We start from the raw sequence: 25,813 nt of genomic DNA, 5'->3' as shown, positions 1-25,813 counted from the left end.
TTGGAATATATACCCAGGAGTGGAATTGCAGAGTCATGTGATAATGCTATGTTTAATTTATTGAGAAACCACTAGACTGTTTTCCACGGTGGCTTACCATTTTACATTCCCACCAGAAATATAGGAGGGTTCTTATTTCTCAACATTTTCACTTACTTTTCAGCATTTATTTTTCCTTTTTAAAAACATTAGACATCTTCCCTTGGTGCAGCCACGTCTGACGTGGAGTCTTGTTGTGGTCTTGACTTGCATTTCCCTTGCGGGCAGCGGTGATGAGCATCTCCCTGTGCTTGGCGCTGTCTTCTGCATTGTCTTTGGAGAAATGTTTATTCAGGTCCTTTGCCCATTTTAAAATTGAGTTGTCTTTTTGTTGTTGAGTTGTAAAAGTTCCTTAAACATTCTGCATCCTTGACCCTTGTCAGATAAATGATTTGCAGATGTTTTCTTCCATTCTGTGGGTAGTTCCTCCCCCCCCCTCCCACTTTTCTTGATACGTCCCTTGATGCACAAATGTTTTAATTTTAACAAAGCCCAAGTCATCTAGTCTGTGGTAACTTCTGCTTTTGGTGTCATATCTTGTGAAATCCAAAATTGTGAAGATTTGCTCCTGTTTTCTTCTGAGAATTTCAGAACTTAAGCTCTTATGTTTAGGTCTTCTACCCAATTTGAGTTATATTTTATTTGGTGTAGGTACAGTTCAACTTCACTCTTCTGCATGTGGATATCCAGTTTTCCCCGATACCATTTGTTGAAAAGACTGTCCTTTCCCCACTGAATGGCCTTGGCGTTGTTTTCAAAAACCATTTGACCTTCCGTCCAGGTTTTACCTCTGGGCTCTGTATTCCAGTGCGCTTTGTGTGGCTCTCCTTACACCAGTATGTGCTTGGTCTCTTATGGGCCATTTTCATCCGATGACAGGTGGCTGTGTGCATGTCCAGTCTTGTGCTTAGGTCGGTCAGACAACGCCTGATGGGACGCTCAGGCCTCATCTCACCCATTGTCCTGTGTTAAGGTGTTTGCTTTCTCCCAAGGGTCGAGAGCAAGCCAGGAACGATTTCTCCAAAGGCAAATAGTTACCCCAGAAGAGGGCACAGATTTGCTCCCAAACCCTGGAAGGCTCTGCTGTGCTGCGGCTGTCGGTACTTGCCCAGAGGGTGTGTACAGCGTCCTCAACTCGCCAGGGACACCTCAGGTATCACTGAGTCTCCTGGATCAGGCTGAGTTTGCTGCAGAGCCTAAGTTTTGCTCGATTCCACTTGAAACTGGCAGCCTTGTGAGTGACTCTAAATGAGTGTCACAGTAGCAGTCTCAAATGTGGTGTATGTTGCCTTGAAAATCCACAAAGGTCAACAAGTGTTTTGCCTTTTTTCACGATGGGTGGTTTGATGTGCAGCAGCTTATCTTTCATCTTGGAGTGGATCGCTTGACAAGCTCAGATCACTGAAATGCTAAGTCACTTCCCTGAGGTCATGGGCTGCCCGTTCTTACAGGGATTATCTGCCAGGCTCTAGTTTGCATGTTTTTCTAAAACATTTTAAGTACTTGCTACTTTCTGCTCATCAGATCCACTGGACATGTGGCCATTTGAGTTCAAACCTCACTTGTTGTGCAGCTTTTGTATCAGTCAGGGTCCAGCCAGGCAAAAGAAACCACAGGGTGATTTGAATAAAGAGATGCTGCTGTGCTGCGGGAACTTCCTGGGAGGAACAGCCCGGAGCCAGCAAAGAGAGCCTCTTCCTTTTGCCGTGTCTCTTTAGCACCCTCTGCCGGCAGAAGGTAACACTGTGCCAGCCCGCAAGGGAAAACGACAGGGCCCAGCGCGTTTTCCCAGAGTAGGCACTGATGGGCACATTTGGAACTGAGAGGCTCCGGATGCATAACTGGCATAGTTTGTCATTTAAACGGACAGCGTGGAGCATGTTTTACTTGTTCAAGATGAGGCTAAATAGTTGGGACCTTGCCGTGACAATACAGTATTCCATTCAATTACTAATAACTAACCCTATCCCTTACCATCACCAATATCTGTATGTTACCGAGGCACAGACGGGAATAAGACAGTTTCTGTCCACAGGGAACTTATATTTTTCTGTTAATAAGTTATTTCAAGGGACTTTTAACAGTTCCTTTACCTATTTCATTCATTGAAGTAAAATTTAAACCTCAAAAATGCTTGCTTTGGTAAGTTAAGAGTACCTCATCAGATTTCCCTGGTGGCGCAGTGGATAGGAGTCTGCCCGCCAGTGCAGGGGACACAGGTTCAACCCCTGGTCCGGAAAGACCCCACATGGTGCAGAGCAGCTACGCCCGTGTGAAACAGCTACTGAGCCCACGCTCTGTAGCCCACGTGCTGCAACTGCTGAAGCCTGTGCGCCTAGAGCCTGTGGTCTGCAGCAGGAGAAGCCGCCGCAGTGAAGAGCAGCTCCCGCTTGATGCAACCAGAGAAAGCCTATGCAAAGACTCAGTGCAGCCAAAAATAAGTAAACAAATAAAATAAAAATTAAAAAAGATTTTTAAAGAGTACTTTAGCACCATGTGATGGTGTGTATTTTATATCTGTGTACCTTACATTTCTTTTTTACCATACCCCTTGATTTTATTTATCTCTTTATCTCAATCTGTGTAGAAAATGATATACTGCTGCTATCATTGATCCCCTAAACCCTCGAACTATCACTGGTCCCTAAACAAAGATAAATGATTCTTTAGGAAATTGAGGGACCTAACTTCTTTAAAAAAAAAATTTTTTTTTTTATTATAGTTGACTTACAATGTTGTGATAATTTCTGCTGTACAACAAAATATTCAGTTATACATATAACCACTCTTTTTAAGATTATTTTTCCATATAGGTCATAGAGTATTGAGAAGAGTTCCCTGTGCTATAAAGTAAGTCCTTACTAGTTATCTGTTTTATATATAATAATGTATATTGTCTATCCCAGTCTCCCAATTTATACCTTTCCTCTCCCCCCTGCTTTCCACCCTGATAACCGTAAGTTTGTTTTCTACATCTGTGGCTCTATTTCTGTTTTGTAAATAAATTCATTGTACCATTTTTTTTAGCTTCCATATGTCAGTTCAGTTCAGTCACTCAGTCATATCCAACTCTTTGCAACCCAATGGACTGCAGCACACCAGGCTTCCCTGTCCATCACCAGCTCCCAGAGTTTACTCAAACTTGTGTCCATGGAGTTGGTGATGCCATCCAACCATCTCATCCTCTGTTGTCCCCTTCTCCTCCCACCTTCAGTCTTTCCCAGCATCAAGGTCTTTTTTAATGAGTCAGTTCTTCGCATCAGGTGGCCAAAGTATTGGAGTTTAAGCTTCAGCATCAGTCCTTCCAGTGAATATTCGGGACTGATTTCCTTTGGGATGGACTGGTTGGATCTCCTTGCGGTCCAAGGGACTCTCAAGAGTCTTCTCCAACACCACAGTTCAAAAGCATCAATTCTTTGGCACTCAGCTTGCTTTATAGTCCAACTCTCACATCCATACATGACTACTGGAAAAACCATAGCTTTGACTAGATGGACTTTTGTTGGCAAAGTAATGTCTCTTCTTTTTAATATGCTGTCTAGGTTGGTCATAACTTTTCTTTCAAGGAGAAAGCGCCTTTTAATTTCCTGACTGCAGTCACCATCTGCTGTGATTTTGGAGCCCCAGAAAATAAAGTCTGTCACTATTTCCACTGTTTCCCCATCTATTTGCCATGAAGTGGTGGGACCAGATGCCATGATCTTAGTTTTCTGAATGTTGAGTTTTAAGCCAATTTTTTCACTCTCCTCTTTCACTTTCATCAAGAGACTCTTTAGTTCTCTTTGCTCTCTGCCATAAGGGTGGTGTCATCTGCATATCTGAGGTTATTGATATTTCTCCCGGCAATCTTGATTCCAGCTTGTGCTTCATCCAGTCCAGCATTTCTCATGAAATACTCTGCATAGAAGTTAAATAAGCAGAGTGACAATATACAGCCTTGATGTACTCCTTTCCCAACTTGGAACCAGTATGTTGTTCCATATCCAGTTCTAACTGTTGCTTCTTAACCTGCATACAGATTTCTCAGGAGGCAGGTAAGGTGTCTGATTCCCGTCTCTTGAAGAATTTTCCACAGTTTGTTGTGATCCACACAGTCAAAGGCTTTAGTCAATAAAGCAGAAGTAGATGTTTTTCTGGAACTCTCTTGCTTTTTCAATGATCCAGAGGATGTTGGCAATTTGATCTCTGGTTCCTCTGCGTTTTTCTAAATCCAGCTTGAACATCTGGAAGTTCATGGTTCACGTACTATTGAAGCCTGGCTTGGAGAATTTTGAGCATTACTTTACTAGCATGTGAGATGAGTGCAATTGTGCAGTGGTTTGAGCATTCTTTGGCATTGCCTTTCTTTAGGATTGGAGTGAAAACTGACCTTTTCCAGTCCTGTGGCCACTGCTGAGTCTTCCAGATTTGCTGGCATATTAGTGCAGCACTTTCACAGCATCTCCTTTTAGGATTTGATATAGCGCAACTGGAATTCCATTACCACCTCCAGCAGCTTTGTTTGTAGTGATGCTTCCTAAGGCCCATTTGACTTCCCATTCCAGGATGTCTGGCTCTAGGTGAGTGATCACACCATCATGATTATCTGGGTCATGAGGGTCTTTTTTGTACAGTTCTTCTGTGTATTCTTGTCACCTCTTCTTAGTATCTTCTGCTTCTGTTAGGTCCATACCATGACTGTCCTTTATTGAGCCCATCTTTGCATGAAAAGTTCCCTTGGTATCTTAATTTTCTTGAAGAGATCTCTAGTCTTTCCCATTCCATTGTTTCCCTCTATTTCTTTCTATTGATCACTGAGGCAGGCTTTCTTATCTCTCCTTGCTGTTCTTTGAAACTCTGCATTCAAATGGGTGTATATTTCCTTTTCTCCTTTGCCTTTTGCTTCTTTTCTTTTCTCAGCTATTTGTAAGGCCTCCTCAGACTACCATTTTGCCTTTTTGCATTTCTTTTTCTCGGGGATGGTCTTGATCACTGTACAATGTCACAAACCTCCATCCATAGTTATTCAGGCACTCTGATCAGATCTAATCCCTTGAATCTATATGTCACTTCCACTGTATAATTGTAAGGGATTTGATTTAGGTCATACCTGAATGGTCTAGTGGTTTTCCCTACTTCCTTCAATTTAAGTCTGAATTTGGCAATAAGGAGTTCATGATCTGAGCCATAGTCAGCTCCTGGTCTTGTTTTTGCTGACTGTATAGAGCTTGTCCATCTTTGGCTGCAAAGAATATAATCAGTCTGATTTCGGTATTGACCATCTGGTGATGTCCATGTGTAGAGTCTTCTCTTGTGTTGTTGGAAGAGGATGTTTGCTATGACCAGTGCGTTCTCTTGGCAAAACTCTATTAGCCTTTGCTGTGATTCATTCTGTACACCAAGGCCAAATTTGCCTGTTACTCCTGGTATTTCTTGACTTCCTACTTTTGCATTCTAGTCCCCTATAATGAAAAGGACATCTTTTTTGGATGTTAGTTCTAGAAGGTCTTGTAGGTCTTCATAGAACTGTTCAAATTCAGCTTCTTCAGCATTACTGGTCAGGGCATAGACTTAGATTACTGTGATATTGAATGGTTTGCCTTGGAAACGAACAGAGATCATTCTGTCGTTTCTGAGATTGCATCAAGTACCGCATTTTTAACTCTTTCGTTGACTATGAGGGCTACTCCGTTTCTTCTAAGGGATTCTTGCCCATAGTAGTAGATATAATGGTCATCTGAGTTAAATTCATCCATTCCAGTCCATTTTAGTTCACTAATTCCTAAAATGTGCATGTTCACTCTTGCCATCTCCTGTTTGGCCACTTCCAATTTGCCTTGATTCATAGACCTAACATTCCAGGTTCCTATGCAATATTGCTCTTTACAGCATCGGACTTTACTTCCATCACCAGTCACATCCACAACTGAATATTGTTTTTGCTTTGGCTCCATCTCTTCATTCTTTCTGGAGTTTCTATATGTAAGTGATATCATATATTTGTCTTTCTCTGTCTCACTTCACTCAGTATGACAGTTTCTAGGTCCATCTATGCACATGGCATTCTTTCTTTCTTTTTTATGACTAGTATTCCATTGCATCTATGTATGACATCATCTTTATCCATTCCTCTGTTGATGGACTTTAGGTTGTTGCCACAGGTTGTTTCCAGTAGTCCTGGCTATTGTAAATAGTGTTGCAGTGAACATTGGAGTGCAGGTATTATTTCAAATTACAGTATTCTCTGGATACATGCCTAGGAATGGGGGTGCAGGAACATATTGTAGCCCTATTTTTAGTAGTTTAAGGAGCTTCCATACTGTTCTCCACAGTGGATGTACCAGTTTATATGCCCACCAACCGTATAGAGGGTTTCCTTTTCTCCACACCTTCTCCAGCTTTTGTTTATAGATTTTTGATGGCCATTCTGACCAGTGTGAGGTGATACCTCACTATAGTTCTGATTTGCATTTCTCTAGTGAGTGATGTTGAGCATCTTTTCATGTGCTTTTTGTAAGGGACCTAACTTCTTGATCCTTAAAAGACACAGGCTGGGATGTCCTGGCTGAAGGGATTGTCCATTAGAGAGAGTTGGGGGCTCTGAACAGAAAGCGTCTCATCCTCTGACTTTCTTTCCTGGGCAGATCTTGCTGTCACTGCTATTACCACGCCAGAACCGCCTCAGAAGTGAGATTGAAGAAGCCCTGGACATGGGCCTCCTTAAGCAGGAAGCAGAACACGGGGCCCTGAATGTCCCTCATCTCTCCAAGTACATTCTCAACATCATGACGCTGCTGTGTGCACCGGTTCGCGATGAGGCAGTGCAGAAACTGGAGAACATCACAGACCCTGTCTGGTTACTGAGGTGTGAAGCTTCGCCACCGGGCCGGGCACAGCAGGGCGGGACACTGGCTCACCGCTGTGGTCTTGGCTGGCTCTTCCCCACTGAAGCCCTGACTGACGCCTCTTCTCCCTGGTTTATGAGCTTTTCTTTTCTGAAGATGGCCTTAGGTTGATCTGGCCCCTGTATGCCATCCTACCATAGGTCACTGGAGTGTGTAATCCTTTCTTCCAAGGAACTCAGACACCCCATGCCAGGCTTTCTCATTGCAGTTCATACAGTGTGAAGACAGAGATTGGAGACTATCCCTTTTTCAGAGCTATAGAAACCAAGACTCAGAAAGTTAAAAAAAAAAAAAAAAAGGAAAGTGAATTGTCCAAAAATAGCGTCAGAAGTAACATTAGCTGTACTCTCACTGCTCAGCAGTTTGTTGCCATGCTGATGTTCCCTTCTATGGACTCCTTTTTTTTTTTTTTTTAAAGAGACATAGAATGAATGGTGTGGAAAAATCCAAAGGCTGTAACATCCAGAGACTTACTTGTTCCTAATTCTGCCACTCACTCATTCTGTTCCTTGGGTTTCAGAGGCAAGACTTAAAGCCCCTCCCACCTCTAGAATACAGTGATTTAATGATATCTTGTGTGGGTTCCCCCCCCCCCCAACCCGGCCACCACTGGGAAAGGTAAGGAAACATCCTTTCATAGTATAAATACTCCATTGTCTCCTACATCAGAGGGATCTTCCAGGTTCTGGGCCTGATGAAAATGGACATGGTGAACTACACTATCCAGAGCCTCCAGCCCCAACTGCAGGAACATTCCGTCCAGTATGAACGAGCGAAATTTCAGGACCTTCTCAACAAGCAGCCCAGTATGTATACAAACCTGAGGGAAAGCGGGGAGTATGACCTTGGGTTCTGACTTTACGACGATGTGAGAGGGAGCTCTGCCTCTGTGTATGAACAGCAAGTTTCTCGCTCAGACTAGGGGCAGCAGAAGGCACAGTTATCTAAGCCAGAAAGACTCCCCCGACCAAAGTGTTTGCCTGCTGAAGGGGAGGAGATCTGGCCCCGCGGTCCCCAGGCCGCAGGGCGGTGCTGAGGGTGCCTCCGCTCTGCAGGCCTCCTGGATCACACCACCCGGTGGCTGAAACGCGCGGCCGCAGACCTGTCCACGCCGCTGCCCAGCGGCCCCGACGCCGCCGACGCCGCCAGCTCGGCCTGCTCCTCCCCCGGCGAGGCGGCCAACAGCCCGGAGCCCCTCAGCCCCACCATGGTGCTGTCCCAGGGCTTCCTGAACCTCCTCCTCTGGGACCCCGAAGACGACGAGTTCCCTGAGGTAGGAGGGGGCGCCCGGCCCTGTGGTGCGGGCCGCGGGGCCTGCCCGGGGCTGCCCCCTGACGCCCGGCCCGCCTGCCCCCCAGACCCTGCTGACGGACAGAGCGCGGCTGCAGCAGCTGGAGGCGCAGCTGCGCCAGCTGACCGTCCTGGCCTCCGTCCTGCTGGTCTCCAGCAGCTTCTCTGGCAGCGTCCTGTTTGGCTCGCCTCAGTTTGTGGATAAGCTGAAACGCCTAACCAAAGCCCTGTTGGAGGAGTTCAAGTGCAGGTGAGCTGCAGAGGTCTGTTTTAGACCGTGGTGCTGTGAGGACACAGGCCGCTGAGGCAGGAAGCCTCACGTTCGGCAAACCGCAGGAAGGCCTTGTGGACTCAGCCACAGAGATGCAGGGTGTCTTTCCATAAGTGCTCTTGAGGCTTCCTTTCTTAAAATTTTTATTAAGGTGTAATTGATTTACAGTGTTGTGTTAGTTTTAGGTGCACAGCAACGTGAATCGGTCATACATTTATCCGCTCTCTTTTAGATTCTTTCCCCCACGGGCCGTTACAGAGTAGTGAGTAGAGTTCCCTGCGCTGTGCAGTAGGTCCTTATTAAGTGATCTGTTTTATGTGTAGGAGTGGATATATGCATCAGTCTCAGTCTTCCAGTGTATCTCCCTCCCCTCTTGAGACTTCTAACAAAGAAAAATAAAGCTTTCTTTCAACAGGGCAGTATGGAGGATCATTTACTATGAAATGATTCATTACCTTGTTGCTACAGAGGAATCTTTCTCTAGTTGAGTAGGCTGGCCTTACCTAACTCCTGGAGTCAGCCGGTCAGTCAGCAGTGTTGACTGCATGTCCGCTGAGTGCAGGCTGACACGCCAAAGGAGAGTGTGGACTCAGAAGGCCAGGTTTGTCATTGTCGTTGGTGAGAGTAGGACAGATGACCATGGAAAATGTCCAAGGAAGTCTTAAAAGTGTACATGCATAAATTACACAGAGTTGAAGCATACTGGGTGGATATACAACCCCTGTCCAGGGTTGATTTTATGGTTTATCTTGTTTTCTAAGAAGAACATGGTATCATACAGAGAATACTGTCTGGAGGGTAACAGTGGAAACACTGCCCCGCCCACTGGGCTCAAGCTCCCAGGGTCTGGGGTGAGGGCGGCAGGGTGGCTGGGCGTCTCCCTGGCACGGGCCCAGCTTATGGTGTGGAGCTTCGGGGCTTGTGGCTGCCCCTGGGTCCCAGCTTGCTCTCCTCCATGGTCTAGGCCTGAGGAGGAGGCTATGCTGACTGTGAGTGAACAGGTGGCTCAGGAGATCCACCAGAGCCTCAAGAACATGGGCCTGGCTGCTCTGAGCAGCGACAACACGGCCTCTCTGATAGGGCAGCTCCAGAACGTCTCCAGGAAGGAGAACTGTGTCCGCAGTGTCATTGGTGAGTGTGCCCATCGGGCGAGAATGGTGAGGGGAGAGGCCGATCCTGACCCCTGGACCTTGCTCACCGAGCCATTTAGTAATAAAAAGCATGATAACTGAGCAAGTCGCTGGGTAGGCTTTAGTTTTTGCAAAATGCTGGGTTGAAAACATATCCCTTTTAGTTTAAAGACTGCCTCTATGAGGTTTCCCTAGTGGTCCAGTGGTTAAGACTCCATGCGTCCACTGCAGGGGGCTTGGGTTTGATCCCTGGTTGGGGAAGTTCTGCATGTTGTGAGGTGCAACCAAAATTTTTTAAAAAGATAAAAAATAAAGGCTGACTCTATTGGTTCTAAGGGAGATTTGCACCAGCAATTCATGGCTTCTCAGTGTGGAGTACCGTCCAACTTGGTTAAGTCATCCTTGGCTTTCTGGGTCATTTCTGACAGGGGCTTACCAGGTAGCTCAGTGGTAAAGAATCTGCCCACCAAAGCAAGAGCCACAGGAGTTGTGGGTTTGATCCCTGGGTCACGAAAATCCCCTGGAGGAGGAAATGGCAATCCACTCCAGTACTCTTGCCAGGATAATCCCATGGAAAGAGGAGCCTGGCAGGCTGCAGTTCATGGGGTCACAAAGATTTGACATACTGTCCAACTTGGTTAAGTCATCCTTCACTTTCTGGGTCATTTCTGGGTCCAAGATATGTGACACCCACCCACTGCCAACAAGAAACTGATGCTGAATTAGGTTGGGGGACATGTTCCCAGAGCAGGGATTTCACCTCTCCCATGTTGAACTGGCATCTGTGAACTTGACTTGCTGTTAACCTCAGCCATCTGAAGGGTCAGTTGAAGATCCTCCTGTTGTATCAGACACTAGGATCTACCTGATGGATACTTAAGGAATCTTTTGAATAGAAATGTACTAGCCCAGTAGTTTGGGATCTTTGCTCTGTCCTTAGGAGCTGGGTCCCTTTCCAAACAAAACAGATGTCCTTATCTCTAGATGGGTGGGTGGGTCAGTGTGTATCTCATTTAACTTTGAAGTTAGGAGTGCGGGGGGCAGTGTTTCTCCCTGAAGGTTGTTTGCCTTCTCCCTTCTCACTGTCTTTCCCTGCTCGCAGATCAGCGGATCCACTTGTTCCTCAAATGCTGTTTGGTTCTTGGTGTGCAGCGGTCTCTGCTGGACCTCCCTGGAGGCCTTACCCTCATCGAGGCAGAGCTGGCAGAACTGGGCCAGAAGTTTGTCAGCCTCACACACCACAATCAGCAGGTGTTCGGCCCCTACTACACGGAGATCTTAAAGGGCCTCCTGCCCCCAGCTCAGGTGCTGGAGACAGAAGTGAAGTCTCTCTGATGGCGCTGGCTCCAGGCCCTGGCACCTTGGACCCAGCAGAGAAGCCCACCATCTCCTTGGGGTGACGTCACCAAGCAGCGCGCCCTCTCCCCGTCTGCAGCCAGCACAGCACGCTGCAGTGACCGAGTGTGTAAACTCCAGCTGGCCCAAATGCATCCACTAATAAACTTCTGAACTGCAAGCAAACCCCCTGCTTCGTGTGCTGCAGCCGTGGCCAGGCCCTGTGTCCTCAGCCGCCCACTAGCCGAGCAGCCGGCAGGCCCCGGTTTTTCCTCCAGGGGCCGCCTTCAGCACGTGGAGTGGAGAAGCCAAGACCCCGGTACGATCCCTCTTCTCTGAGGGTAAAGTTCTCTCTCTAAGGGCTCTGAGAACTCTGTGGAATTACCTAAAATGTGAGTATTTTTCTGGAATTTAGTTTTGTCTAATTCAGTTCGAATTTGGACATGATTGAAAAAAATTATTGGAAACTTCATTTCCAGGACCAAATTCCCCTGAAGATTTCATTTTTTTTTTTAAAGTTTTATTTGGCTGTGCTGCTTCTTAGCTGTGGGATCTTTAGTTGTGGCAGGCTGACTCCCAGTTGTGGCATTTGGGATCTAGTTCCCTGACCAGAGATCAAACCTAGGCCCCCTGCTTTGGGAGCTGGGAGTCTTAGCCACCAGACCACTGGGAACGCCCAGCTGAAGGTTTCAAATGACGCAATAAGGGGTCCGGAGGAGTAAGCGCCTCAGCTCCCTCTGCTGGGGCAGGTCCTGAAGCAGGGTGCCAGCTGGGGCCAGGCGAGAGTGGGTGTTGACTGCTCACGCGTCCTGCTGAGCACACGTCTGATCATGAGATCTCCCTGCCCAGTGTCCAGAGTCCAGCTTGGCCAGTTGGGTCAATGGTTTGGTCAGGTTTATTCTTGGTCCTGTTCTCTGGCTGAGGGGTGGAGCGAGTCTCCTGTCCCCTCCTCTCTAAGCTTAGAAGCACCCTGTTCTTCCCTGCAGAGGCCACGTGGGCATCCTGGGCAGATGAATCTCCTCCCTTCTCCCCACTTCCAGGCTGGGACTCTCCCTGGCAGCTCTTGTGGCCTCACAAACGAGAGCTGTTCTAGGAAGCACTTGGGCTTGTTGAGATCCAGCCCCTCATTCCCGGGCTGACTGTGGCTGGTCAGCCCTGATCTAGGATGGCTGAAATGAGGAAATGTTCCCTTCAGATTAGGCCCTGTTTTTGGCAGCGGACAAGAGAGAAAACGGGGATTCACCTATGTGCTCTCAAGGTACTGTGAGGACAGCCAACATTCTCACCGTTTCAGGAGACAGAGGGAGCTAAATATAGCACACTTGGTCTTAGAAGAACATCCAAAGGGGGATTTGAGATCCATTAGCCCAGGGTTTCTCCTGATTGACTTCTTTTTTTTTTTTTTTTCCTGATTGACTTCTTAAAAAAAAAAATTATTTACTTATTTGACTGAGCTGGGTCTTAGCTGCTGCTCTTGGGATCTTCAGTTGTGGTGTGCTAACTCTTAGTTTGGGCATGTGGGATCTAATTTCCTGATCACAACCTGAACTGGGCCCCCTGTATTGGGAAGGTTAGCCCCTGGACCACCAGGGAAGTCCCTGATTGCTGTTTAAAGTGGAGCCTCGTTGGTGACAGAGCCAGGCCACCAGCAGACCTTTGCTGTGACCAGAAAAGCTGGAGGTCCTGGGTTGTTCAGTTTCCAGTCTTGTAGCTAGACAGCCGCAGGATGGGGAAGCCCAGGCTCGGGGGTGTGTTTAAATAAACAGCCAGGCTTGCGTAGACAGCTTCTCTGATTTGCAACTGTTTGAATTTGTTAAAAATCCGTATTTTGGAAGCCTCGTTATCTTAGAGGCTGAGTGCTCTGAAGGGGTTCCTGAGAAGAGGACTGCCTGATTGGTGGGTGCAGATACTGGGCTGACAGTAGAACTGCTTTGTACTTCATAATTAAGATCTAGAATGATCAATTTCTTAGAAATTTTGAGTTTATTTTCCTGTGCTTCCATGTGGAAGAGACAGGGATCCTGACCTCAACAAGGAAAGATAGGTTCATTCAATCCTGCCCACAGTTTGAAGGACACATACTTCAATTTCTCACTTCCCCTTCCCCAGCCCCTGGTGGCCACTGCTCTGCTTTCTACTTCAGTGGATTTTCTGACTCCAGATAAATGGAATCATAATATGAGGTCTTTTGTGACTGACTTCTGTCACTTTGTGTTTAAGATTCACCATATTGTAGTGTATTTCAGAACTTAATTCCTTTTTATGGCTAAATAATATTCCATTATACAGATACATCGGGGGCTTCCCTGGTGGCTCAGATGGCATAGAATCTGCCTGCAATGCAGAAGAGCTGGGTTCAACCCCTGGGTTGGGTAGGTCCCCTGGAGAAAGAAATGCAACCCACTCCAGTATTCTTGCCCGGAGAATTCCATGGACAGAGAAGCCTGGTGGGCTACAGTCTGTGGGGTTGCAAAGAATTGGACATGACTGAGTGACTAGCACTGTATAGATATATCAAATGTTTATCTATTAGATGGACATTTGGATTATTTCACCTTCTGACTTTTGTGAACAGTGCTGCTGTGAATGCTTGTGTGCAAGTTTTTGTTTGGACACTTGCTTTCAGTGCTTTTGAGGATATACCCATATAGCCAAGAGTAGCATTGGTGGGTCACATGGTAATTATTTAGAAACTACTAAACTGTTTTCCACAGTGGCTGTACCACTTTATATTCCCATGAGCAATGTATGAGGGTTCTGATTTCTCCACATTTTCACCAACACTTGTTTTATTTTTTCTTTCTTTTTTTAACTTATAGGTGTCTTAGTGGGTGTGAAGTAGAATCTCCCTGTGGCTTTGACTTGCATTTCCCTAACGGCTAGTGATGTCGAGCATTTTTTTATATGATAATTGGGCGTTTGTATATCTTTGGAGAAATGTCCGTTTTAGTCATTTGCCCGTGTTTGAATTGGGCTGTTTTGTTATTGTTGAGTTGTAGGAATTCTTTGTATATTTTGGATACTAGATGCTTGTCAGATATGTAATTTGAAAATATTTTCTTTGATTCTGTGTGTAGTCCTTTCACTTTCTGTATCATGTTCTTTGCACAGAATTTTTAAAATATTTATTTGGCTGCCCCAGGTTTTAGTTGCAGCATGTGGGATCTAGGTCCCTGACCAGGGACTGAACCTGGCCCCCTGCATTGAGATTGTAGAGTCTTAGCCACTGTACCACCAGTCTTAATTTTGATGAAGTCTAGTTTACCAGGTTTTCTTTTTATGAATTGTGCTTTGAGTGTCAAGTCTAAGAACTGTTTGTCCAGGCCTAGGTCCCAAAGATTTTCTCCTGTGTTTTTCTGCTTAAAGTGTTACAGTTTTATGTTTGAAGTTAATTTTTATGTAAGATGTGAGACTTAGGTTAAGATACTGTTTTTTTCTTTTAACTATGGATATCCAATTGCTCCAGCATCATTTGTTGATAAGGCAACCTTTTCCTACATTGAATTTCTTTTGCACCTTTGTTTAAAAAAAAATTAGGCATTTTTGCATGGGTCTCTCTTCTGTTCCACTGATCTATGTATTTTTCTTTCTGCCATACCACACAATATTGATTGCTATAGCTGTATAGTAAGTCTTGAAAATTGGGTAGCCTGATTCCTCAGACTTTATTCTTTTTCAAAGTTATTTTGGCTCTTCTAATTCCTTTGCCTTCTATAGACTAATCTTGCCTATGTCTATAAAAAAAAACCATGCTGACATTTTGATAGGTATTATGTTAACCCATGTATCAATTTCCAAAAAACTGATATCTTTACTCTGTTGAATATTCCATGAATAGTACCTATCTCTCCAGTTACTTAAATCTTCTTTGAGTTCTTTCATTAGAATTGTGTAGTTTTCATCATACAAGTCCTGAACATATGTTATTAGAGTTATGCCTAATAATTTTATTTTTTTGAGTGATTGTAAGTGGTGTCTTATTTTTAACTGTGGTATCCACATGTTCATTTCTAGTATACAGAAATACAACTGATTTTTTGTTTGTTTTGTTTGCACCATCTATGGCTTGCGGGATCTTAGTTCCCTGACCAAGGACTGAATTTTGAACCCAGGCCCTCAGTGTGAAGTCCTGATCACTGGACTGCCAGGGTGTTCCCTTAACTCACTTATTCCAACATTTCTTTTTTTTTGAGTAGGTTCCTTGGAATTTTCTTCATAGACAATCAAGGATTGTCTATGTGATCTATGTGTCTGTGTAATCTGGAAATAGGCACAGTTTTATTTCTTCCTTTCTGTTATGAATGCTTTTTATTTTCTTACCTTATAGCTCTGGTTAGAACTCTTATTTTAAGACTGGTAATAGTGGAGTCCTTTCCTTGTTCCCAGTCTTAGGGGGAAAACATTGTATTTCACCATTAAACATAATGTTGTAGGTTTAAAAAAAATATTTATTTGGCTATGATGGGTCTTGGTTGAGGCATGCAGGCTCTTTAGTTGTGGCATGTGGGATCTAGTTGCATGACCAGGGTTTGAACCCAGGTCCCCTGCACTGGAAGTATTGAGTCTTAGCCTCTAGACCACCAGGGAAATGCCCAATGTTGTAGATTTTTGAGGATGCTCTTTATCAGGTTGAAAAAGTTCTCCTCTGTATTAGTTTTCCATTGCTACTGTAACAAAGTACTACAAGTTTAGTGCCTTGAGACAATGCACATCTATTATCCTACAGTTCTGAATGTGAGAAGTCCATAGTGGGTGTTATGGGCTAAAATGAAGGTGTAGGCAGAGCTGCATGAGGCTGAGGGATGTATTCGTTTCCTGTGGCTGCTGCAGCAGATGTCTACAAATGGAGTGGCTTAACAAAAGCAGAAAGAGATACTCTCACAGTTCTGGAGGCCAGAAACCAGAGATCAGTCTGTTGTGTTGAAAGAAGCATGCTGGCAGGGCTATGTCCCCTTGGAGGCTCTGGGGGAGGATGCATGCCTTGTCCCTTTCAGCTCCTAGCGGCTGCTAGATTCCTTTGCCTGGGGCTCCATGGACACCTCAGGGTCACATGGTCATCTTCTGTGTGTATTTAATCTCCCGCTGTCTCTCTCTCATAAGGGTATTTGTCATTAGATTTAGGGCCCGAGATCTAACCAGTCCATCCTAAAGGAGATCAGTCCTGGGTGTTCATTGGAAGGACTGAGGTTGAAGCTGAAACTCCAGTACTTTGGCCACCTGATGTGAAGAGCTGACTCATTGGAAAAGACCCTGATGCTGGGAGGGATTGGGGGCAGGAGGAGAAGGGGACGACAGAGGATGAGATTGCTGGATGGCATCACCGACTCGATGGACATGAGTTTGAGTAAACTCCAGGAGTTGGTGATGGATAGGGAGGCCTGGCGTGCTGCGATTCATGGGGTGGCAGAGTCGGACACTACTGAGCAACTGAACTGAACATAATCCAGGATAATCTCCCATTTTAAGATCATTAACTTAATCACATAAGTAATTGTTATGGATCGTGTCTCCCCCACCCCACCACCAAGTCCCTACATTGAGTCCAAATCCCCCCATACCTCATTTGTAAACAGGGTCACTGTGGGTGTAATTATTTAATGTGAGGTTAGACTGGAGTTGTGTGGACCTCAGATCCAATCTGTCTGGTGTCCTTATGAAAAGACGTGTCACATGAAGAGACAAATACAGAAGTACAGCAATGTAAAGAATCAGGGAGAATGCCATCTGCTTCAGGCTACCAGAAGCTGGAAAACAGGCGTGGGACACATTCTCCTTCACACATTCTCCTTAGAGGAAACCAATTCGACTGCCGCCTTGATTCCAGACTTAGAGACTTCAGGTAAAATAAATGTCCTGTCTGTTTAAGCCCCAGTTTGTGGTGCTCTGTTATGGCAGCCCTGGGAAACTAATACAGAAACATTTATAGGTTCCAGCATTAATAACCAGCACCTAGTATCTTTGGGTGGCCATTATTTGGTCTCCCACCAAGGAAGAACTTATTTCCTTGACTTTTTCCAGTTCTGGAGACAGTGCACATTCCTTGGCTGGTAGCTGCTTCCTCCAGCTTCTTAGCAGTTGCTAAACCATCACTTCCATCATATCTCCTCTCTGTCTTTGACCCTCCTCCCCTCTTTTTTGATAGTCCTGGTGATTACACTGGGCCGTTCTAGATAATCCAGGATAACCTCCCCATCTCAAGACCCTTGATCTTGATCACACTAGCGAAGTATCTTCTGCCACATAAGGTAACATATTCACAAGTTCTGTTGATTAATTAGGATGTGGGCATCTTTGTTGTTGTTGCTGAGCCACTCAGTCTTATCCAGCTCTCTTGTGACTCCGTGGACTGTAGTCTACCAGGCTCCTCTGTCCATGGAATTTCTGAGACAAGAATACTGGAGTGGGTTGCCATTTACTTCTCCAGATCTTCCTGACTGAGGGATTGAACCCAAGTCTCCTGCATTGGCAGGAGGATTCTTTGCCACTGAACAACCAGAGAAGCCTGGGGACATCTTCAGGGATCTCTTGTTCACCTCTATTTCCATTTTTATAAACCTTTTAAAAATCATGAATGGGTATTGAATTTTGTTAAATATTTTTCTGCATCAGTTGATGTGATTTTTCTTCTTTAGCTCATTAATATGCCTTATTACATTGCTTGATCTTCAAATATTGATCAGCCTTGCACCCCTGGAATGAACATCATTTGGTTATGATGTAAAATTCTTTTTATATGTATCTGAATTCTATTGGCTAACATTTGTTACAGATTTGTTATGCCTCTATTCATGAGAGTGCTATTAGTGTATAGTTCTCTTTTTTTGTATCTTTTGTTGGTTTTGGCATCAGGATAATATTAGCTCATAGAATGAATGAATTAGGAGCATTCCTCCTCTTCTGTTTTCTGAAACAAATTGTGTAGAATCGATATTAATTCTTCTTTAAACATTTGGTAGAATTCTTCAGTGAAATCATCTGGGCTTAGGTTTTTTTTTTTTAATTATGGATTCAGGTTTTAATGATGGATTAAAATTATTTGTTTCACATGGGTGAGTTGTGACTATATTTTTTGAGGAATTGGTCTGTAGTGTGGAGTTGTTAAATTTATGTGTTTAGTTATAGTATTCTGTTATTATTCTTTCTGATGTCTGCAGGGTCTGTAGCAACAGCCATTGTTTCATCCCTGATGTTGGTAGTCTGTGTTTTTTTTCCTCTTTTCTCCTCTGTTAGTCTCTGATACAAAACTACAGATTTGTCAATTTTATTGATCATTTCATAAAACAAGCTCTTTGTTTCATTGATGCTTCCCTATTTTCTGTTTTCGTTTATTATTTCCTTCTTGCTTTGGGTTTATATTGCTCTTCTTTTTTTTTTTTTTTTTTTTGAGGTTCTTGAGGGTAGAAGCATAGATTATCAGTTTAAGCCTTTTCCTTTTTCCCAGTGTATGCATTTACTGCTGTGAATGTCCTTCATTACCCTTCCCCACAAATCTGGATATGTTGTATGTTCATATTCATTCAATTTAATGTTTGATTTCCCTGGAGATTTCTCTTTGACTCTTAGATTACTTACATTGTGTTATTTCCAAGTGTTTTAGAGAATTTTCTGTTATCTCTCTGTTACTGATTTTCTATTTTGATTCTGTTGTGTTTCAGGAACACACTGTTTATTATTTTAGTTCTTTTAAATATGTTGAGCTTTATTTTATGGTCCAGGATATGGTTTACCTTGGTATATGTTCCAAGAGCACTTGAAAAAAAGTTCACCCTGCTGTCATTGGTCAAAATATTCTGTACTATCGGTGACATCCTGCTGGTTGGTGGTGGTGTGTTCTACATCCTTGCTGATTTTCTCTGGTTGTTCTCCAGTTGTTGACAGAGTTTCCAGCTGAGTTGAATCTTCAGCTCTATATTTGTTGTACTAGTCTGCTCAGGCTACTATAACAATGTACCATAGAAATTTATTTCTCACAGTTCTAAAGGCTACAAAGTCCCAGATCAAGGTCTGGCAGCGTCATTTTCTGGTGAGGACTCTCTTCCTGATTTGTAGACAGTCACCTTCTTGCTATGTTTTCACATGGCCTTTCCTTGGTGCCTGTGTGCACCTTTATGCTGTGTTAGGGCTTAAGTCTGCCAATTAATTTTTTATTTTTTAGTTATTCTGTTTTCATTTTTCTGTTCTTCCTATCTCCCTGTTTCTTGAAAACATTTAAAAATTCCATTTCTGTTTCTCTCTTTCTCTGTCTTCCTGTTCTTATAAGGCCAGTAACCCTACTGAATTAAGATTCCACCCTTACGACCCAACTTAACTTTAATTACCTCCTAAAAGCCCTATCTCCAAATACAGTAAATTGGGAGTTAAGGCTTCAACATACAAATTTTGAAGGGACACAGTTCAGCCCAGAGCATTTGTGAATTTGTTTCCCTTTTCAACTCAGTATTTACTTCACATATTTTATTGCTGTGTTGTTTGGTACACATACATTCAGGATTGATATGACTTCTTGGTGCACTGACCTTTTATGATTATATGGTACCCTCTTTTCTCTTATGATTTTCTTTGCTCTTGAAAGGTTGTTGCTGAGTCGTGAAAAATGCTGGGATCCTTGGCCTCTGGGGGAGAGTAATTCAATCCAGGGGACTTACCTGGTGGCTCAGATGGTAAAGAGTCTGCCTACAATGTGGGAGACCCGGGTGCGATCCCTGGGTCAGGAAGATCCCCTGCAGAAGGAAATGGCAACCCACTCCAGTATTCTTGCCTAGAAAATCCCATGGACAGAGGAGCGTGCATGGTAGGCTATAGTCCCTGGGGTTGCAAAGAGTTGGACACGACTGAGTGACTTCACTTTCACTTTTCACTTTCACATAGTTCATTAACATAGCTTAAGAAAAACATTTCCATAAGAAAAACCACATTGGTTAGCTCAAGGTTTGAGAAAAGTTAAGTTCAGGTGGAACCAGGTGTCATCATGGCAACACAGAATTTTAAAAGAAACCTCCTTTTAATTTTGTATAAAGAAGGGAAAGAAAAATACTGACACTTGTAGTTTGTTTCCTCTTGCTGCTTAAGAGAGAAAAAATGTCTGACGCTTGCAGCCTATTTCCTCAGTTTGGAGACCCCTAGCCTTCCTGCCTGTTCCCCTCTCAGTCTGAAGTCTACTTTATAAGATATCAACATAGCCACTGTTTTCTTTTGATTAATGTTTGTATTATATATATCTTTTTCCATCCTTTTTTGTTAACCTGCCTATATTATTGGTATTTGAAGTGGGTTTCTTATGTAGTTGGTTCATTTAAAAAAATCTCCTCCAGTCTTTTAATTGATGTTTTTAGACCATTTAAATTTAGTGTAATTATGTTATGTTAGGGCTTAAGTCTGCCAATTAATTTTTAATTTTCTAGTAGTTATTCTGTTTTCATTTTTCTGTTCTCTTTCCTATCTCCCTGTTTCTTGAAAACGTTAAAAAAAAAATTTGTTTCTTTTATAGTGTTTGTGAGTTTATCTCCTTGAATAACTTTTTTAGTGTTTGCTCCAGCTATTATATATATACATAACTGTCCATAGTCTATTGGCATCATTGTTTACCAGTTCAACTAAAGTATAGAAATCTTCTTGCTTTATATCTCCTCACCCTCCTCATTTATAAAATTGTTTTAAATACTTCCTCTACTTGCATTTAGAACATTAAACAGTGCTAGGATTTTGCTTCAACCATCAAACATAATTTAGAAAACTCAGTAGGAGAGGGCAAGTCCGTTGTATTTACCCATGTTTTTGCTTAATGCTTATCCTTCCTGATGTTTCAAGGTTCATTTTTTTCCTTTTTCATTTCCTTTCTATGTAGAGAAGTTTCACCGTTCTTTTAGGGTAGGTCTGCTGGTGAATAAGTTCCTCAGTTTTCCTTCATCTGAGAATGTCTTGATTTTTCTTCACTCCTGAAGGATATTTTTGCAGGGTATAGAATTCTGGGTTCACAGTTCTTTTCTTTCAGCACTGGAAAAATATACTCCTTCCTCCTGGACTCCACAGTTCTGCTGACAGGTCAACTGTCTGTCATTCAAATTATTTATCCCCGATAGGTAAGATGTAATTTTTCTCTTGCTGCTTTTAAGAATTTTTCTTTTGTCGTTCATATTCAGAAAATTAATTGTGATGGCATGGATTTCTTTTTGTCTGGCTTGGGGTGTGCTCAGCTTTTTGATTCTGTAGGTTTATGAGAAGTTTTCAGCCATTATTGCGTGGAGGTCTCTTTCAGCTCCACCCACTTTCTCTCCTTCTGGGACTCTGCTGACATATGTGTTTGATCTTTTGTTAGGTCCCTGAGACTCCTTTTTTTTTTTTTTTTAAGTCTATTTTCTCTGTTCTTCTAATTGGGTAATTTCTATTGTTCTATTCTCTAGCTTGTGGATTCTTTTCTTTCTTGTTTATTCTGCTCTTGAGCCCATCCACTGAGATCTTTATTTTGGTTCCTGTTAGGAGCAACCACCTAATTGCTGGGTGACTGCAAGTTCCAAGCTAGGCCTCCTCTAATGCCGCCCCAGTGGGTGTTAGGGCACCTGATACATGGTGAGGAGGGACGTCTGGGCTCACCACTTGGCCTTTGCTGGCCTGTGGAAGGAGGGGCCAGTTTTTCTTCTGTGATGCTTGGATGGATTAGAGCAGTTCATGTCTAAAAGCTGTCTTGCCAGGCTGCATTTTTCTTGTCCTCTGAGAGCAGGCTTTTGTTTGGGCTTTGTACCCACTGGTGTGTCTGCCAGGGTTTTAATTATACTTGCAAGAAGAATAGGGGGAAAGTCTGTCTACTCGATCTTCCTGGAAGTGGAAGTTGATTTACTTTTGATAGCTGTTGTCAAGTTGTTCTTCGTTACATGTGGTGCAAAGACTGTTCTCAGTCGTTTTTTTTAATGATGCATTTTGCTTTGCAGAAATGTTTGATTTTTATGTAGTTGAATATGTAAATCCTTAAGAAAGTGAACTCAGTTATGTAACATGTTTGGAAAGACCTTTCTCATACCAAGATTATGAAAAAAACTTTTTCTTCTAGCTTTGTTGGTTTTTGTTTTTTAACATTTAAACATGTGAACCATCTGGAATTAATTTTGGTATAAGTAGCAATATAAATCTCCCTGCACCGTTCCCACCACCCCCACAGCTACCCGCTTGTCCCAGCTCCATTTACTGAATGATAGATATTTTATGGTGTTAAGGAAATTCTCTAATTTGGTACATGCTTGTTTATAACTGTTTGTAATAGCCAGTCCTGAGAAGAGCAGTCACAGAGCTTCAGGGGCTGTGCTGGGCAGTGGAGTTGAGACCCCACAGCTGCTGGTTCTGACGGCCAATGCTGTGAGCTGAGAAGGCCCGCTGGCCTGTCCACTGGATGGGGACCTGGACCCTTGCGGGGTTGGAGGCCAGAGGCACCGAGGCCAGCCCCGTCACTGCACCTTCCGTCCTGACAGCCCCACAGCCTGGGTGACTGGTCCATGCCACATCTGTGAGAGGGGGACTGGTGTGGATGGGGCGCCAGGGCATGTGGGGGCCTGGTCCAGGGTTCACAATGCAAGCATGGGCATTGGAGGCAGTGCCCAATTCCTGGCCCCTGTTTCTGTCTCCAGGTCCCGAGGAGCAGGGGGCAGAGATGGGAGCATGGACCGATGTGTTGTGGGATGTGTCCCTCCACCCCCGCTGTGAGGCCGCCCCACCACCCTCGTGCCTCTCCCTGCAGTCCAGCTCTGGGTCCTCCTTGGTCAAGTGCAGTGTGGTCTGTGGCCTGGCAGGCCTGGGTGCCCGACACAAACTAGGGCAGCTGGACATCACTGGACTAGAGGGTCTCTAGGTTCCTCTCTGGCTGGCCCTGGGTGGGCATTTTAACCTCTCTGAGCCTCAGTTTCCTCCAATGGCAATACCCAGGCAGGGGTGAGGGCTGATGGGACGGTTGTTGGGGTCGTCAGTGTTGTCTGTCTTTCCAACGCTCTCTTGACCAGCAGCCCAGGCACCAGCCGGCTTGGTGAGTCCCTCCCATCGCCACAGCTCAGGATGTCTGGAGAGCCTCGTTGTGTGGCCTTGTCTGTGTAAAACTTTGCCTCCACAATCGAATGCATTCCTGAAGGAGACTCTCCTTCCAGAGCTCTCCACTCCCATCCGGCCTGATAACCCTGGCATTCAGTCACATCTGTGGGTGACCAGCACAGGCCCTGCTCGGCATTCAGACCAGCCGAACCTGAGGAGGCGAAGGTGACCGCAGGGCCCTCACACCAGAGCAGGGTCAACGCTGACCAGCAGCCCTTTCTGTTGGAGAGTGCCGGGTGGAGCTGGTTCCCCAGACTGGTGCCAGCCGAGCAGAGTGGATCCTCATTACCACCCTGAGCCAGTGGCTGCCTGTGCCCGCGCTTCTGCTGGAAAACCGAAAACCATCAGGAAACGTTCCAACTTAGACTCCACAACGTAAGGCTGGTTTCATGTCGCTTCTCATTTATTAATTCATCTGTTCTAAGTTGTACAGTTATGAAAATAACAAAACCAAAGCCAAGAGCCCGGGAATATTTACATTCTCTGGTGTGGTGAGGTCAGTCTATGCTGTCGCACAGGGCGGTCACGTTTGGTACCACAAGGTGTTCGCAGTTTAGACAAAACCGGACAGATTAACAATTATATGTACAGTAAAATAGAAGGGGAAGTCATTCAAGTATCAAAATACAGAGACAAAGATTAAATAACATTTTATTACATTTCAGTCCCATTGCCACACCGTTAGCAACAACACTTTGTGAACTGCGTCTGACGGTCGTCCTGCAGGCCCGGGCCCCCCTACACAGGCTGAGGGCAGACAGGCCTGCTCAGCCCCAGGCTTCTGGAGGGACTCCCCAGAGCTGCAGCTGGAGGCCCTGGAGGGGTGTGAGCATCGCAGAGGCAGAGCCTGTCTGGAGGGAAGCCCCACTCACTTGGAGCAGCTGCGAGGAGGAGGGCAGAGCAGAGAGCCCGCAGCCCGGCAGGTACTAACCCCTCTTGAGTCCCGCCTGAAGGGCCTGCATGATTCAGAACAGGGCTGCGCTCGCGTGCAGAAGCGAGGCTTCTCCATGTGAAGCCTGTCCTCAATGTTATAATATTTCTTTGTAGGGAAGGGAGAGTACCTGTCCCAGAGGAGGAGTAAAAAAGATCTAGCCCCTCCCTTTTTGACTACTGAGAAATAAACCAATCTCAAAACAAAATCCAGAGCAGATTAGCCAAGGCTTTCCAATATGAAAACACCCTGAATAAATAAAGAAGATATAGCAGCTTCAAGAGGAGGAGACACCTACCTAGGACATAAAAACAAAAACAAAAAACAGCTTGAGGAACTCATCATAGTGTCTACAGTTTTCTTTGTGGATCCACCGCCCACCATGAGGGGCCTACTTAGAGGAGACCGGCCTTCCTCAGGAGGAAGAGGGCACAGAACATGTGCTGTGACCAGACTGCAGTCTCCCCACACAGCTTGGGCTCCTTGTCCATCCCTGGAAGAAGGAGGGGCTGAATACTGCACAGTAGAACCCTCAGGCCCTGGGAGCCGCAGGACATGAAGTCAGACTTCTGGTGTTGAGGTCCTTGTTAGTACCGAAAGGGCAGGACCACCTGTCTCCATCCCAGAGTAAGGGTGACCCCCTGGGCCTGCGGTGTAGACGGTGCAGGGAACCCATGGGGGCCCCGACTCAGGTCAGCAGAACACGTGGTCCTGCTCCCTGCCCCCCGTACCCCGGGAGCTCCCGGCCAGGGGGTGGGGTGCTGCCAAGGCCTTGGACTACTGACCCCAGGACCCACTGCACCGCGCCAGCAAAGCGGGGCAGCTTGCTTGGGGAGGGAAGGCTCTGCTCTGGGAGCTGCTAGACAAGCAGCTGCCCTGGCCCAGCCGCAAGGAATGAGTCCCTTCCATCCTACCGCCTCCAGGAGGGGCGACGCAACCAAAGGCCAGCAGGATGGCTCAGGCGGTGGCAGTGCCGGCCCTGGGGGCCACGCTGGGGGAGCAAACTGCCTCTGCGACCAGCCTTCTCCGCCCTCAGAGCCTGGGGTGAGCCCAGAGCTGAAAGGACGGCAGTCAGACCAAAGTGAGTCCTAATCACACACACCTGATTAGATAAATCACACACCGGATAGGTAGGCAGACCTACCCGGCCTCAGCTGACCTACCCGTTAATGCCCAAGACACACACAGCTGCTTCCTCTCCTTTCTGATCTGAGTCGGCCGGCCTGAGGTCACTGGCGGGCCCATGGCCTGCAGCCCAGGGCGGTGCTCTGACCACGGCAGCCTGCTCGTCCTCCGCCTGGCCCGACCTCCACGCTCGGCCCGCTGGGTACGGAGTGGAAGCCGCCACAGCCGTGCTCGGCTCCAGGCGAGGATGAGAAGCCGCGTGTGGCTCAGAAAGGAGCGGCGGCAGTCGGGCTGTCTCGGTTCACCCAGCGCCTTCTCTCGGAGCTGCCCACGCGCGCCCACACCCTGGCCTGAGAACAGAGGACTGCTGCCCTCTGACCGCATGGCCACTGGTCTAAAGATTGGCAGTTTAACCTAGAGGTTTGAGCCAAGTGTTAAAAGGTAATTTTATAAAAAAATTTTTTTCTATTAAAAACCGTTTTCTAGACAAGTCACTTCTACGGGCTCTGGAGTCCCAGTCTCATCTGCTAGAGGTTGGAGGGCTGCTTGGCACCGGGACAGGGCTCCCTCAACGAGGCCTGGCGGCGGGCCCGGGCCCACAGCCAGGAGGAGTCCTGCGGGCGGAGGTGGGCCTGGGTCTCCAATGCAGGTGAAGCGGTGGTGGCAGCGGCGGTGGCGGGAGCCTGCGCTCCGCACGGCTGTTTCTGCAACACAGTCGGTTCCTCGGTGGCTCAGCTTG

At 45.6% G+C, this 25,813-nt stretch overlaps 2 protein-coding genes across 5 annotated transcripts in view; one reads left to right on the top strand and one right to left on the bottom strand.

Annotated features, from left to right (window-relative positions):
• TCP11 (t-complex 11) overlaps positions 1-23,253 on the top strand; it is a 161,836-nt gene extending 138,583 nt beyond the window's left edge. The window contains exons 13-19 of the mRNA XM_061146510.1: positions 6,663-6,883; positions 7,593-7,729; positions 7,979-8,196; positions 8,282-8,463; positions 9,449-9,615; positions 10,717-11,341; positions 23,075-23,253. Of these exons, the coding sequence (XP_061002493.1) occupies positions 6,663-6,883; positions 7,593-7,729; positions 7,979-8,196; positions 8,282-8,463; positions 9,449-9,615; positions 10,717-10,949 (1,158 nt within the window). The 3' untranslated portion in view covers positions 10,950-11,341; positions 23,075-23,253. The remainder of the gene's footprint in view (positions 1-6,662; positions 6,884-7,592; positions 7,730-7,978; positions 8,197-8,281; positions 8,464-9,448; positions 9,616-10,716; positions 11,342-23,074) is intronic.
• Positions 23,254-23,400: 147 nt separating this feature from the next.
• The window catches only part of ANKS1A (ankyrin repeat and sterile alpha motif domain containing 1A), a 166,563-nt gene continuing 164,150 nt past the window's right edge, over positions 23,401-25,813 (bottom strand). For all 4 annotated transcript variants that reach the window (XM_061146496.1, XM_061146498.1, XM_061146500.1 and 1 more), the window contains one exon: positions 23,401-25,809. In XM_061146496.1, coding sequence (XP_061002479.1) covers positions 25,806-25,809 — 4 coding nt within the window. In that variant the 3' untranslated portion in view covers positions 23,401-25,805. The remainder of the gene's footprint in view (positions 25,810-25,813) is intronic.

This window comes from Dama dama, chromosome 7, assembly GCF_033118175.1.
Source record: "Dama dama isolate Ldn47 chromosome 7, ASM3311817v1, whole genome shotgun sequence".
NCBI classification, from domain to species: Eukaryota; Metazoa; Chordata; class Mammalia; order Artiodactyla; family Cervidae; genus Dama; species Dama dama.
Note: the sequence above shows the minus strand (reverse complement) of the source record. Positions and strands in the feature narration are given on the sequence as shown.